The following is a 16,382-nucleotide window of genomic DNA, read 5'->3' as shown; positions in this document are numbered from 1 at the left end:
AATGAAACTTTGCAGCCCTTAAATCAGCGCCAGGAATGTGTGTCACATTCTGCCAAAATATGTCACCTCTGCATTTCGGATGAGGCGTTAAGCCGAGGACCCATCTGCTCTCGGGTGGATGTAAAAGATCCCATGGCACTATTTCGAAGAAGAGCAAGTGAGTTATCCCATCTGGCCAATATTTATCCCTCAATCAACACCACAAAAACAGATTATCTGGTCATTTTCACATTGCTGTTTGAGAGAGTTTGCTAAGCGCAATTTGGCTACCGCATTTCCTATATTACAACAGTAACTACACTTTAAAAGTACTTAATTGGCTGTAAAGCGCTTTGGGATGTCCTGAGGTCGTGAAAGGCATTGTATAAATGCAAGTCTTTCCTTCTTTAACGTGTGCTTCAGATATAAATAGAAATTACTCAATGGCTAAGCATTCGAACACTTAGTTTAGAAAGAAAACAAAAAAGGTATAAAAATCATCATGTAGTTCTTTATTGTCTTAGGTGAACAAACATCATTCAGGACAGTCCTTACATAACCTTCAAAAATAATTTAAACATTTTTATAGAATTATATAAAAAGTTCAGCAAAGATAAATAAAAGCTTTTGTTAGCAGACTAAATCAGAAACACACATTTTTCCAACTCAAGAAATTAGATATTTTCAGTTCACCAGTAGTTGAATATAGTCCCCCACGATAGTGTAAATGCGATCAATACTTTCACCCAATCCATACATTTGCAAAGAATGTTTTCAAGTACACAGCAATAGCACATGCAATGTCAGAAGCAGTACCAATGCCAATAAGCTTAGCAAATTTACAATTACAAAAATAAAAATATTGAACTAAATATATCAAGATTTTACAGGTACTACAGGTAATTTCTCCCACAGGTTTCTGAAATAGTTCTAGCTAGTCACACAATACATTTCCATATGTGGAAAAGAAAAATAATCAGATAATAAATCATCTCTATTCTTTCTATCGAGTTTTTGTTCCTTTTTGGTGGAAACATTCTGGTTTAAAAATTACTTAATTTTCAGTGTCAGTGAAAAAAGACAGGAGAGAGAGATTTTAGTGTGTTCAAAAGGTAATGTTGTCAGGAGTGCTTTCATTCTCAGTTTAAAAGAGGTCATCTGAGAGATTTGTACTGTGCTACAAGTTTTGATGACTCTATTTAACAATAATTATGAGCAGTTGAGCTATTTATTCTGCAACACAAACTGCAGACGACCATTAACAGAAAATTGTGTTACTACTATAGAGACACAACTACACTGACTGATAAAGCTAAAGCCCTGCATTAATGTATTTTTACTCTTTTTTGCCAAATATAAACTTAAGCAAACTGCAAAATTAAGGCGTGTATGAATAAAGAAACCCAAGATATATTTATACAAAGAGAGTTAGGCTGCTGCATGTGAAACTATCCATGTCAGTAAATATATTCCTCAAGTGCTGTAACATCACAGTTAGCAAAACAATTTATCCAGCGGTTTGAATTAGGCAAACCCTAACATTCTATAGAGGTCCTCCACATTTGTTAATAACTCTGTGCACAAACCTTTTAAGCAATTCTATTATGTACTTTCTTTAAAAACTATAGTAAATAAATTGCAGCCAATTATAGTATTAAAATCATTCAAGCTACCATTATTTTTGTTTATCAAAATACACCAAGAAGTTAATTAATTGATTAAAGGAACATGGTAGGATAAGGTCCAACAATGCTTTATCTTCAAGAATTTGTAACATAAAAAGTACCCTCCAGGAATTTCAATTGTTTCTTTCAAAAAAAAGTTACAATTAGTCAGCCTTCCACTGGGGCTGCCATCTTCCTGATAATTCCCAGGTTGGATTGCTGAAACATAGACGTGTCTTAGCTCAGCCTTTGCATCCAGGACTCTTCGCCGCTTATCACTTTCAGTGGAGCAGCAGGAAGCAGTGGTAGCGGAGGGCAAATCAGAAAATAATCACATTTCAGCACCCAGGCCTCAACAGCATTGCAACAATGGTGACCCCAAATTGGACACAAACTATTTTACACAAATGCACAAGGATAAGACATTGTCGGATCATGCAAAGGAGTATTCCTTTAAGTTGTGCTAGCCAAAGGACATTAGGGTCAATTCATTCCGATCCAGATAGCTCATCAATATTTGGCACAAATAAGCAAACTGGTAAGAGACAGATGTAAAAGTAGAAAAGGCTACCAGTACAAAAACAAAACTAATTTTCCATAGAAAATAATGAAACTTAATGCCAACTCTTATACAGTATGAATATGTATACAGTATGTATGAAATAAATATTTTAATCCAAACATTCTGATGGAAATTATGCTAAGTATATCCTATAAGAAAAACTGCAGAAATACTAGGGGTTTAATAAGGGTGAAAACTTGAGATTTCCATACATATTGATTAAATAGGGTTTAAAAGATGTACAAAATTCATCTCTGCAAATGACCACCATATTTTCACCATAAAGATATTTTAAATTTATGAACTCAATCTGCGCACAATGGCCCTATTTCTATTGGTGCTCGGACCAGGAGTCCCTTCAAGACTTTCCAGCTATTCAAGTTCCAATTAGAAACAGCAGTTAAGCTGAATGTTCTCTGTGCGTGAGACATTCTCTCTCTCTTTCCCCCCCCTCCCCCCGCCAAAGATTTTAAGGTGAAATATATTTGGTAGACACAGCTGGAAAATACATCTGCCTATCTTTCATTCTGCCTGTGGGTACATAATTATACAAATTTTAAAAATCACAAGATTCAATGCAGCACTGCTCATATTACACCTAGTGACAGTATCAAAAGCCTCCAATAAGTTCTGCAGTTCACAATTAGTGAAATAAGTATTGCACAGGAAACCATTAAAAAAGATCAGCAATATTCTAACAATTTAAACATTGAATTGTGTCCAATCAAACAGTTACATTTACTATTTTCTCCATCAGTTGAACTCAAAAAGGTTAAGAACTTAAGGAAACAAAATGTAATGTCGTGCAATATAGATCAAATATTGATACATATGAACACAACTTGGTTCCAGAGAGTAAAGACAGGCACTTTAAGCTATATGGGATTTTGGTGCATTAAAAACACGCAGGCCACAAGTTAAGGATCATACACAGTACAACCTGGAACTGACAAGGCTGAGGAAAACAAGGTTTAAGATTTTCACAATGGAACCCTCATTGACCTGAATATATAAAAGAACGACTTGTATGTTTAGTGACAAGGTGCAATATCTTTGGGACCAGGACGGTACACCACACTCTTCTTCAGGCACAAAGTTTTTTTTTTTTTTTTTAAAAAGGTAGGCAGATAACTGAACACCAAATCGATCCAGATTTCTCCATGGATGCCACAGCACGGAATCTGCTAGAGAGAGATCTCAGCAGATGCACTTCACTACGTAGACTAATGAGGTGAATCTAGAAGCAAAGTATTGAATGTGAGAATAGAATAATCCTTTTCCTGTCTTATCTACTCCCATCAGAGATCTCAAACGTGCGATACAGATTTGGATGACAAGACTTTTACCATCAACTTCCACCATTAGATGTCACTGACGGGAAGACTGGCGTCATCCAGATCCACAGGAGCAGGAGAACTCTCCTGCATGCCATTTTTACCTTGAGGGACTGAATCATCCTTTGTCATTTTGGCAGCTGGTTTTCGGGTAGAGACAGCCTGGATCTTGTGGTGCCCTGGCTGAGCCAAGGTAGAAGACTTGTGAAGTCCTCGCTTCTCCTGGTTATGTTGGAGATTGTGGTCTGCAGTGCTGCTGGCGGTGGCAATGAGGGGATTATAGGTGGCTGGTGTTTTTGAGGAAGCTGAGACAGTTCTGGATTCTGCTGTGGAAGTGTCAGAAGGCTCCTGTAAAGAGGATTGTTGGTCAGACACACAAGGTCATTAGTGGCATGTCAGTATTTCAGAGTCAGATTTTACTCTCTGTAAAACAAAAGCAGAAAAAAACCACAAAGCAAAGCATCAGCAACGATGTTAATAAGCATATGTGCTGTCAAAGGAGAAGCAAAGCATTTTAGGCAGCAAAAGAGGACCAAAGCCTATGACACGCAAGTGAAAAAATATGCTAGATGGTACACAAACTTGCATGTGTTTAAATATCTATGGCAATGCTAAAATAAAGTTATTTATAAAAATTGTAAAGGATCCCCAAAATTATGTTGACCTGTGATGCTAATTTTGTAAAATTAGTGACATGCCATGCGATTCACACCCTTCACCTGACCTGTCAAACTGGTTCAGAGGTTCCTCAAAATTTCTAGTGTAAAGTACAAGCAAGACAAAAATTAAACATTTTGTCTAATCTAGATCATGGTATTGGCTTCATTCTTTCATGGTATCCAAATGGTCAAAAAAAGCTTCACTCCATGAAAATAAAATGTTGTAGCTTATTTTGTTACAATAGCTACAAATCAATTGTTGTTTGACTCAGGTATCCGAGAGAGCCAAGTCATTCAATTCAAACATATAATGGGACTGGTATGAATATAATGTATTCGCTGCTCACGATACGGTCTCCTCTACACTGGGGAGACCAAATGCAGATTGGGTGACCGCGTTCAGTCCCTAAGGGTGACCACGAGCTTCCGATCGCCTGTCACTTTAATTCTCCGCTCCACTCCCACTCTGACCTCGCCGCCCTCGACCTCTTACACTGCTCCAATGAAGCTCAACATAAGCTCGAGGAACAGCAGCTCATCTTTTGATTAGGCACTTTACAGCCTTCTGGGCTCAACATCGAGTTCAACAATTTCAGACTATAACCTCTGCCTCTATTTTTTCCAGATGGCAGCTGTGAATGATTCTGCCATTCCCATTTGCAGTATTTAACTACTCCTGCCTTCCACCCTATCACAGATCATCCCTTTTGTTCTTTCCTCCCCTGCCTCTGCACCTGGTTAAAATCTGTTACATCTCTAACTTATTCCAGTTCTGACAAAAGGTCACAGACCTGAAACGTTAACTCTGCTTCTACCTCCACAGATGCTGCCTGACCTGCTGAGTATTTCCAGCATTTTCTGTTTTTATTTCAGATTCCAACACCTGCAGTATTTTGCGAATTAATATATATTTAATTGGTAGCTCTTTGAAATTTGCTTGCTCCAAGTTTTTTTTTTGGGAAAGTATTTCTCAGCAATTCTGGTTCAAACTGAAGAGCTTGTTTAAAGCCTTCAAAGAAAGTCATCCTGAGTTCTTCAGTGGTTGGTGAGGGGAAAAAAAAGAATTGCCATACAAGAATAGTGGGCCATCATTTGCTGCAGGAATGATTCCAACAGCATCTACCGTTAGTCAGATTTGCACTTGCATGCTTAAAATTAAAAAAAAAAATTTTGAATGGCAAGTTGCTGAAAGTGTGAGCTGATGACATCGTGGCGAGGGAAACAGGGCATCTGGAGCCTGAGTGAACAGGACAAGCAACTGTGTATCTCCTTAACCAATCAGATTGAAGGATTGTGAAGTTAACAGCATAAGGACTAAGAAGGATGTGTAAATCAGAGTGGGTGAATTCAATGCCAAATCAGGTACAGGAAGAGAAATAAAGAGCAAGAAAGAAAGATTGGATGAAGGGAGAATGGAAAAAGAGACAGCTTGGAAAAGTTAAAAAAAAATTTCATTTTAAATTTTACATTGTTAAAATCTCCAACAGCAATTAAAACCTGAAGGAATGAAACTCCACATTTGTAATAGTTAACTTTCAGTCCCAGAGAGTTTGATTGACAGTAATTAATACTCATCACTTTGTTAAAAAGGATACTTAGACCGAAATGGACAAGATTAACTTTCTGTTAAGAGTTTAGTTTGTACCTACCGCGCAAGTACAGCAACTTCACGCTGTTCAATGCATTTCAATGGTGAACCAGACAGTGAGATGCCATTCTTGTGAAGCTAATGGTGGGGTGGCACATCTCAGACAGCAACTTTTGGATTTGTGTTTAACTGCGCATCTGCCCTCGCCTGAAGTTGCTGTAGCATTTGCGCATAAATAACGGCGAGCGCCATTAGCCTCATTGTTATTTTGATAGTAAATTATGACCCATTATATGCATTATACTTTAGTGCAGCAGTTTGCAATTATTTGTTACTTTCAATTTACTCAAGGAGACTGTTGAACTTAAAGACTACAATAAAATCCTGTGTGTTTCTGCTACCTTCAGATTATTTTACTGTTTAATACATTTGTTTAGCAGTTAAAGCTCAAGTCACAGTCTAGTAAAGTGTTATTCTGCCTTCTGAAATCAAGGAAGATCATGTGAAAGTAAGTGATAAAAATCAATAAACCAGAATAAAGTAAAGAGGGTTCTTTGTATGACCCCTGGGCACGCTACAAATCACCAAAATACCTGAGCAAGTAAAAGCATTCTCTGGGACTCAGGGAGGGAAGCCTCTGGAAGTGGTCTGAGATGCTGAACCTAAACCTGGCCATAATTTATATTCTCTACAGCTTGATGAGTCAAGTTAATAGTGTTTAATTTTAATCCTGCATGTACTGTGACAATCAAGAAAGTATCTGATAAACAATCCATCATAGACAGAAATGCTTCATTTTTGTCTCGCATAGAACTATGTTCAAACAAACTACTTGGATCCAACATATGGAACACAAAATAAATTTGGATAGAATATCGTGAACATAGAAATGAGACTCAATTTCTGTTCAGATGCAACCCAATTTGTTGACATCAAGTCACAAACTTAACTACATTCCGAACCCCGCAAGTACATTTTAAAAGTACTGCAGATAAAACTTAATTAGATTTTGAATAAAGAAAAGTTCAATTCCCAAATTCACTCATGCTGATAAAGACTATATTACTGATAAACTCGGTTCACTAACCATTTCTGTTTGAGGTGCCGATTTAAAAAACTGAACAACCTTCCACACAAAACATTTTATGAGCAAGAATTGCTCCCTTGATAAAACTGTCCATCTGAATAATTTTGACCTTGAAAACGTAAATGGCACGCTTAATATTTGGTCTGAACAAAATTTAAAATCTGAACAGATATTAGCCTCACTTCTGTGTTAAATTCTGTAATCAATAATATATGCATTTCACAGGAATTCAGCTAGATGGTCTCTTTTTTTTAAGGTATCTGTTTTGATGAGCCTTTTCCTACCACCTTATTGACAGGTACAGATGAAACACGTCAGTATTTAGTAATCCATTACTAGTAGGTTGTTAATTAGTGTTCAGGTAAGCACTTACAACAAGCTATGAACATGAAATACCAAGTCTTTCTGTCTCACAGGAAGCACACAGCAACTTAGATTTTATAGTTCTAGAGACACTTATGGATATTGACAATAGCACGAAACATCAATTAGAAATAGGCTGATAGCATATTTATACATACATATATTAACATACACATTTCATACATACGTGCACACACACTGTTAAGTCTTACTGAACCTTAAGTTGTATTTGAAAAGTTATTGCAAGGCAGTTTTACAATAAGTTTCAGATTGAATCACTAATTACTACAATTCATAAGGCATGCCAAAGTCTATTCAATTATACAGAAAACAGCAAGCCTTCGGAATTGAATAAGCAGAAGAAAATGTAGTTTCAAATTCAACATAGACTGCTAACGTGCTCAAACGCTACTTGGAAATTGTGAATAGTGCAGCATCAATTCACCTCTTGTGTTCACTCAATTAATATGTTAACCAGATGAAGCAAAGAAAACCCATAAGCAGCAGCATATATGTTTTTGTAAGATCTGTCCTTGCAGACCATGCTTTAAAAAAATGACCACTTAGCTATCAATTGTGTGTTTTGGTAACACATTTCTGAGCTAACATTCAGAAAAATATACAGGACCAAATTACTGTATTTGCAGTGAATGAAATAAAAGATCATGAACAAAGTTTACAAAACTTCAGACCATTATGTCATGTATTTTAAAAGAAAGCTAATACTGACACCAGTATAAAAAGCATTCTGTATCCTTTAATGAAGGCCTAAAAGAGGGTTTTGAATCTGTTTATTTTGAGAACAAAAGCTATGTTTAGAATGCTTTATATTAAAATACAACAGTATACCAATTCTGTAAAATTTGTTTCAAACTACTCACAAAGCACCAATGTATGACCAAGATAAATAAGACAGAACAATGTTACCAAAATAGTGGATGCAAAGATTCGGTGAAACCAGCAGGTTGCTATGAAAAGAACTTAAGTCTTTACAGTGTGTATCATGATATATAGTCCATCATTTTTTTGTATCTGTTAAATATTAACTGTTAGAGTGGGATTCAGCACGGTCCTGAAGTGACTATGAAGGAAGAATGTCAGACAACTGTGAGGAGTGGAATAAAAGCAAATGTCATATTTTTCACATTAAATGAAGCTGCTCTGATAAAGGAGCAGTTTAAATGAAAATTAAATTCTAGTCTACACTACCCTGAAATCATCTAAGTCACACAAAATAGGCAGATCTAACCAAATCCAAAAAATCTGCCCTTGAAGGAAAATAAGTCACCAAATTTATGCTATCTTACATTACAACAGTGACTACACTTCAAGATTACTTCATTGGCTGTAAAACGCTTTGGGATGTCCGGTAATCGTGAAAGGCGCTATATAAATACAAGTCTTTCTTTCTTTTTCTTAATCTTATATATAAAGATAAAATGTTTTCACACATACACACCCACACAGAAGTATGCTCATGCAATGCAGTTCAACCACTATGGTGTCATGCTTCAGACTCATACATTCCAGAACATATTTGACATGCAAAGACATGAATACAAATTGTACTCAAGGTCAGTGAACAATCTGTTGTAAGAATTGTTAGCAAAGCATTAATATATGGTCTTTGCTATTGCAGAGATAAAAGATCAGCTGTGCCATAAATAAAAATGAGGAAATATGAACTCTCATGCAAATTAATCAAAATGGCAATATACCATGGAGGATTATAAGCAAAGGAAACTCCCTAGCTTTTTCTTGTTGGTTATGTGTTCCCGTAAAGTAGACTATCCTTTTTGTCTCCGTTTCTATATGCATTCAAGAAACCTTTGCACCCATAACATCAATTGTGGGTATGTTTTAACAGCTACCAACATTTATAAACTTGTTTTAAGTTGCAAACTATAGGAGAGTTTTCTTTTTTCACATTTCTCTGTCATTTAACTTTTACTCCCCATGATTACTGCAACATATACACAGCCTCACTAAGTCATGAAGATATTAAGTCACAAAGATGCAAAGTCCAGGTCATATTTCTCTAGTGTTATTTTTTTCCCTTCCTTGTCAGGTGAAATGCTCTTCCATTACACAGTGCTCCACCTAGAACCCCAGTTAATGGATTGGAATAACCAACCCCATGACTATCTGACTGGGCAGCCAACACACTTACTGCTTGGCCACAGAAACACAATATTACATTTTCTATTTAAATTTGATAGCATATTCCTAGTTCTACTTGTGGCACATGTTAGAAAGGAATCATTATGGTAGCAATGAATTACATGGATTTCAAATCAACAGGAAAAGTATTTCAATTAATTTGTAGCAGCAAGGAGAAAGTTAAAATTATACAAACTTTTTTTCAGCAAGGGATAAAAGTATTAGTTTAAATTTCTGACAAATCAGCAACTGAACCAATAGTTTAATGTCCATTATTTTATTCCAACCACAGGACAAAATTATTTCCAGCACATTCAGCAATTGCTAGATTCTAATCCTCCTTAAAAAAGCTTGCTTTACATGAGAGCTCACATACGTGCCGCATTCACCAGTTCTTGATGTATACCTCTGTATACAAGGATTCGACAGCCTTCTGGCTTGCCGCATCTGGAAGAACACAGTGCAAAGCTCAGATTAGAGTATCCTACACTCTTATAAAGAGAGCAGAGAAATAATAGAAAACACAGCCATATACTTGCATGTCAAGATATGTCTTTAATAGCCAATCAAATCAACATATTTCCCAGTTCCATCCTTCTGAATTAATTGCATTTTAAATCCTCTGCACTTTGCTAACACTAATATTTCTTTTGGAATCTGGAAACGGATGAACAATCTGAGAAATATGACTGTGTAATCTGTAGAAGAAAGTAAAACCAAGAAAGCTACCTCGAGTAAAGGGATTAATGGGAAGAAATACTGTAATCCATGTACAGCATAGTTTGTCTACAGAAAACAAACTTGCAAAAGCAACTTCAACTACTGAAGCTTTTTTGGCAGAACAGCTTGACATTCAATGTTAAAATGGTGTAAAATTGACAATTGAAGACCCATTTAGAATGCACAATGCATGCTGCAAGAAACACACTCGATCACTGTTATACAGATTTGAGGTTTCCATGTGAACAGAAAACACTTAAACTTTTATTACTAAAAGTGATTATAGCAAAAACTAAACTCTTGTATTTATCAAATTTATTTTAGCTAGTCCTCTAAATCTTACATTTCCTATTCTACACAAATGTGAATTATAATAGCAATCACACTCTCGAATGAGCATCTTACTTTTAAATAACACTTTTTAAAAAATATAGCTGACTAACCAAGTAACTGAGGATTTTTTTTACCATTATATGATCTAATGTAGGATAACGGACGAGGTGAATCAGAAGCTACATAAAACAATTTGCTGAAAATTTATGTAATTGGTACTAGCTTTCCAGGCATTATAAATTCTTGTGAAACAGAACAAAACAGCGTATATATGGAGAGAAACAAAGAAACCGTTATGATCATGTAAAAACTTTGCTTTTTATGTGGGGGGGGGGGGGGGGGGGTGAAGAGCGAAAGGAAGATCACCTTGAAATAAAGTGTTAAATCATTCACTTAAAAAAATAACTGTTAACCCTAGTGATTTTAAGAATCTGTGCAAGATATTAATGTATTGACATACAGAAGCTGCTGATCTTCCGGGGCCTCGCTGTGCTACTATTGCCCCAGATATTGCCTTGATCCAGTTGTGCATATCTTCGGGACTGTCAGCCTGAAACACAATCAAGAATCGCAACAGATTTTAAGCATATATATTTATACTATATTGTGAGCAGAGCAACACCGGTGTTGCATTCACCATCTTACCAGTATAAACCATTTAATAGCTAGAGTTTACTTCTAAGCTAGAGACTATAATGCCCAGTGTGTATAAGATAACTGCATTCAGGGATAGTTATCCAGGGACACAGAATGGAAATTAAATGGAAAGTTTCCAGTTCTAGTTAGCCTTTAGCTGGATACCCAGGAACCTACGATGTAATTTGCAAACAGAGCCCCGGCTAAGTTTTGGGGCATTGTCACGTTTCAGGATCATTTGACCATTTTTCCACAGAAAGAATTTGGAAAAAGAATTCCTTTAACTATGGGTTTTTAAAAGCACTGCTTTAAGAAAGAGTTCCAAAACAATAAGTAGATAAGATGCTCATGAGATGGCGTTGATGTTTCCTCAGACTGTAAAAGCCATTAAGACAGACTGCCACAGCAATGAAAAAATACCTACCAACTGAGTTGAAAACTCTTTCAGCCCTGTTCTGATACTAAACAGCAAAAGATAAAAAGACAGACACAGCAGAAAGTTTTTGTGAGGCAGTCAGGTTACAAAGATTGCAAGAAGATTGGAGTACAGGAGAGAAGAGTCAGAAATTACCTTGTTTCAGTTAAGTAGTTCATCCATTGATGTCAGGAAATGTGGCTTTTTTTAAAAAATTGTGTGAAGTGTGTATGATCATAACTGCTGGTCTGTATATTTATCTTATGAAATAAAGCTGCTAATTGCTGCTTTTTCTCACAAACGCTGTCTTTGGAGAGATTGAAGAAATATAAATGTGAAAGACATTAATATCTGGTTCAGGCACAAGCCCAGGACACACTATCATACAAATTGATATAGAGCAGTGAATGAACTCCCACAAAAGTAAAATGTTCAGACCACTTACGTGAGCAATCGACATCACTGAACCGGAGAAGGTATCTACAACAGACCTGAACTTGTAACAGCTTTCCACTGTTCAATATAACGTTATCAGTTGGATGAATTTGGTTATCAATAGAAACCTGAACTTGGATTGAAAAATATGGTTTGCTCTTCCCTGCTCTCATGAGGTAGATTGTCTTGGGCTGATGCAAGGTAGAATAGTATGAAAAAGTGATTCCATGGATGGCACAGATTAGAGGTACTGGATTCTTTTTTTGACAAAAGTGATGATGATCTGGTTTCTCTCACCAGCACACAAGGGTAAATACACTATCAGCTGTTGGAATTCAAGGAGGTTCTATTGATCATAAAAATATTTATCATGTCTAACATGATCCCCAAAATGCAATTTGACTTTGGCCTTCCCCATTCCTTTCTTTCAAGCATAACAGGTCAATGCTTGGCAAAGCAATGAGTGGCCCAAGAGCTGCAACAATTCCATTGCCAACTCCATCAATATTTCAGATTTCCAAGTATTCCTGGGTGCCATCTTTATGTACATTAATCTGGAAAGCCTCATGCTGCTGTGGCCAATGACTATTGGTGAATGTAGGCACAAGTCCCCCAGTCTACTGTCTGGGGCAGAAGTCAGCATTGATCATGGTTTTCCTCAATCCCTAAAAATGATCTTAAAAGCAGAATTTGAAGATGAGAATTAGTCTGACCACAAATATGGCTTACACATCTGGATCTTTTTATGATATCCTCATGGGAAGAGACTGGCCATCTGCCAGTCTGAGGCTATGGTACAAGATAAACAACCCAGAGATCGTGAGTTCACATCCCACCATGGCATATTTATTTACTAATAAAATTACCAACAGAAATAGAAACATAACTAAATTATTATACAGTTGGTAGCTTGTAAAACATACAACTGAGATAATTGTTAAGAATCAGTTAATCTTTCAGGTTCTTATGCCAATAGACTGAAAATGTGTCACCGTAAAGTGGTGGAGAAAGGATCTTGAATGTAGAAAATTGTAGGTAATTGGTGCCGATGGAGAAACTAATGATAGGTCAGTGTTATGCTGGAATGAGCATTATAGTCATTATTGTGTGGTTTCTAAACACAATCTTGAAAATGAGTTTCAATATTGCGCACATAGAACAGTAATCAACACCTGATAAAACATCTAATATTTATTTCATCCTTCTTGAAGCAATAACGTCAGGTAATATTACATACAGCTTGATGCGCTATCAATTACTCATAAAAGACTGAGAGTTAGAAGAGTCACTAAAGGCTTTTATTAACAACAGAATGGAGGTCTGCCTCGAGTGGTCGACCGGTCCAGGATACAGGGAGCAGTCACCTTTATACTAGGACCTGTGGGAGGAGTCAGCCGAGGCATGTCCAGGCATGTACACAGTGGAATACAAACAGGACAAACAGGAATACAAACAGTGGTTTACCACACAGCTTTAGATCACAATTTCATCCTGTAGGGATGTGATCTTTCACCAACAATTTTACTTTATCTGTAAAGCAGGTTTAAGCTAACTGTCTTTGTTCACTTAAAAACAGATGCATTAACTTTTACTCAATGCAAATAATGCACTTACCTGAACATAAAACGTTCGAAAATTAGTAACTATTTCAAACAAGTTGTCACGCAACAGAATTTCTCTGCAATAGAAAAAAATTGTTATAAGTAATCATGTTTCATATTTCTACCCATATCATTCTTTAGATAAGATAGTCAAATTGGCCTACTCCCAGGCATTTACCAACCTCAGCTGAGCTCGCTAACAGGAGATGCACGAGAGCAGCATGAAATGATTCATTACTTCCCCCTCTTGAGGGAAAGTACCTAGTTTCTCTTGCTCTAACAACGGTCGAAATTCAGAACTTCGTATGTGGTAACTGTATGTATAAACCTACAACATCCCACCATTCTGTAGCACATTTTAAGCAGAAAAACACATCTTAAATTAACTGAGTATGATTAAATTTGCTTCAGTTAAGATAACATGTTATTTTATAACAGATCTTGTAGGTGACTTAATATTCTCTCTCATTTGCTTAACCTCTAAATACCATTTTGTCATTCAGCAAATCAGATGATGGAGCAAGCTGATCAAACGCCAGAGAGTAAGGCGATTCCCTGGCCATAAGCAGAAGAGAACGTTGTGCAGCTGGTACATTCTTCCTTAAACATTTTTGGGACTATCCCTGTTTGCACTCAGTTCTATGTCAGACCTGAAGCTGGTGTCATGCTAGAAACTGAGGTGTCTACAACCGAAAAGTCAAGTTTGAGTCTATGGGGTCGATTTTCCCGAAGCTGTCGGGAAGAAGGCAGGACTACAACTTTCGGGTTTTAGACCCGGCTATATCAACGTCCGGCCAATCTGCGCGATTTTCCCTTGATTGACCTTGTTGAGCCCGCCCAGCGGGCTCAGCAGGCCAATTAAGAGCCACCCGGCAACAGGTGACGTCAGACTGCAATTTCATCTGTCAAGAGGTCTTGACAGATGAAATATCAGTGTTTCACAGCTGTTTGAAGCTGCCAAACACTGACAGTCTGAGTTCTAACATGAGTCCTTCTGCACAGACTCAGTTAGAACTCTCAGCAGCACTCAAAGCTGCAGGCTGTCACTTTTCACAGATCGCAGCCATTCAGCTTTAAGCGCCGGCTGAGTGATGCGCTCCCGACGCCTACAGGAAGAAAGGCCGTTAAGGTAATTACAGGTAAGTAAAAGTTCTTTACACACTTTAGACACACCAAACACACTTACCTTTGCACTTATGCACCCATCACTCACCTGAACACCGACATCGCGACCCCTCCAACCCGCCTGCTCTAACCTGGCGTGGTTTGGAGCCATCGGGAATCCCACACGACACCCCTCAAAATAGGGATTAGGCTAAAAACTGCCTGTTAACTACCTGTTAACAGGCAGTTAATTGGCACGAATCCCTTCCCGCCTGGGGTCGGCGGGTCCCAGTGCGGGGCGGCTACCCGCCGCCTCTGAAACTTGCGTGGAGCGGGGTTTTGGGCGGGATGGTGTCAGGACCCCCGAATTCGGGATTTCCCCCACCCCCCCCCCCCCCACCCCCACATGCCTGAAACCCCGCCTGGCGGCTCCAGGAAAATCGACCCCTATGTCTCTGACATCAAGGCAGACTTCACTAAACAAAATAGGCCCTAATACATTGAATCTGGAACAGCTTCAGCTTTCAAAGTCATGCAATATCAAAAAACATTAAACAGACATCACAGCTTCTGGTCAATGGAAAAGATCCAAGACATTTAATGTAAGTTATTAAACTATTACTGGATCAATCTACTACAATACATGGATTTGTATTGAAAAAAATATACTTTTTTCTAGCGTGAGCAGAAAACAATTAAGATTACTATCGATCACAGAAAAATTAGGATTTAGTTCAGAACAAGGCCTTGAATACAAGCGAGTTGGGTGAAGATCACCTGTGCAAAATGACAGTGCAATAATTAGACAGTGTATAGATGAATTTTCCTTGCGATAGCAATTTTTAATGTGGAAGCTGAACAAATGAGGAAGAATGGTAGATAACATTCCCAATGGACTCTCAAAATCAACTTGTTCTATTACTCACCTAGAATTTGACAAATTTCTCTTAAATTACACTGACCCCCTCAGTACAAAACTCAGACTAGAACCTGCAATATAATCGAACTGGTTTATGGATTCCTAATACAGAGCTCATGCCTTCCCTTCTCCAACTGGGTATCTCTACTGCAGTTTCAACTGAACTGTGGTTTTCAATACAAGTCAAAAGGAAAGCAGTAAAAATTCATTTATTGCCAATATTTGACTTGTGTTTGTCATTTGGCTTTATTCAGAACACACGAAGAACAAAATAGCAGTAACCTCTACATGTGTGCACAAGTGAAAATTGAAGGACAATCTTTAGTCGTGTTCTTTAATAAGCAGGAGGTTCCACTGTGCAGTATATGTGCATACACACTGCAGAGGCAATATTTAATGAGTTGTCATTTAACATTTGTGTAATATATGGTGGTAGAACTAGTCACTTCTGAAGTGACAGTCAAATATTTAGAAAGATCTTTTGTTTTAAAAGTTAATGCTAATTTTAAACTAGGTTATTAAATATTCAAATTGAAACTTTAGCCTTTGATCCTGCAGGGCAAAGTGGTTGGCTAGCTACTGTAGCATATAAACCACATGACTGCATTTAAGGAGATTTTAACCTGCAGATTTTAAGTTTCAGACAGAAATCCCAATGCCCTACCACTGCAGCTTAAGGCTACGCCATTGTTACTCCCATTTGATTTCCTTCACTACTCTTTACTAAAGAAATCTTCATTTCCAAGATGTTACCAGTGTGTTGAATACACCTTGCAACTGTCATAGCCTCATCCCTGTATTAACTGTTGTGTTGGTTGTGGAT

General features: G+C 37.4%; 1 protein-coding gene across 6 annotated transcripts in view; it reads right to left on the bottom strand.

Annotated features, from left to right (window-relative positions):
* Nucleotides 1-468: 468 nt before the first annotated feature.
* plekha1b (pleckstrin homology domain containing A1b) overlaps nucleotides 469-16,382 on the bottom strand; it is a 95,391-nt gene continuing 79,477 nt past the window's right edge. For 2 of the 6 annotated variants that reach the window (XM_085994591.1, XM_085994597.1), the window contains 4 exons: nucleotides 13,550-13,613; nucleotides 10,910-10,999; nucleotides 9,757-9,843; nucleotides 469-3,887 (listed from right to left, as the gene is read on the bottom strand). In XM_085994591.1, the coding sequence (XP_085850717.1) occupies nucleotides 3,567-3,887; nucleotides 9,757-9,843; nucleotides 10,910-10,999; nucleotides 13,550-13,613 (562 nt within the window). In that variant the 3' untranslated portion in view covers nucleotides 469-3,566. The remainder of the gene's footprint in view (nucleotides 3,888-9,756; nucleotides 9,844-10,909; nucleotides 11,000-13,549; nucleotides 13,614-16,382) is intronic. The other 4 variants (XM_085994593.1, XM_085994596.1, XM_085994595.1 and 1 more) reach the window with 4 other exon arrangements.

Source organism: Somniosus microcephalus, chromosome 8 (assembly GCF_052327205.1).
Source record: "Somniosus microcephalus isolate GS21.2 chromosome 8, FLI_Smic_1.0, whole genome shotgun sequence".
Classification (NCBI taxonomy): Eukaryota; Metazoa; Chordata; class Chondrichthyes; order Squaliformes; family Somniosidae; genus Somniosus; species Somniosus microcephalus.
Note: the sequence above shows the minus strand (reverse complement) of the source record. Positions and strands in the feature narration are given on the sequence as shown.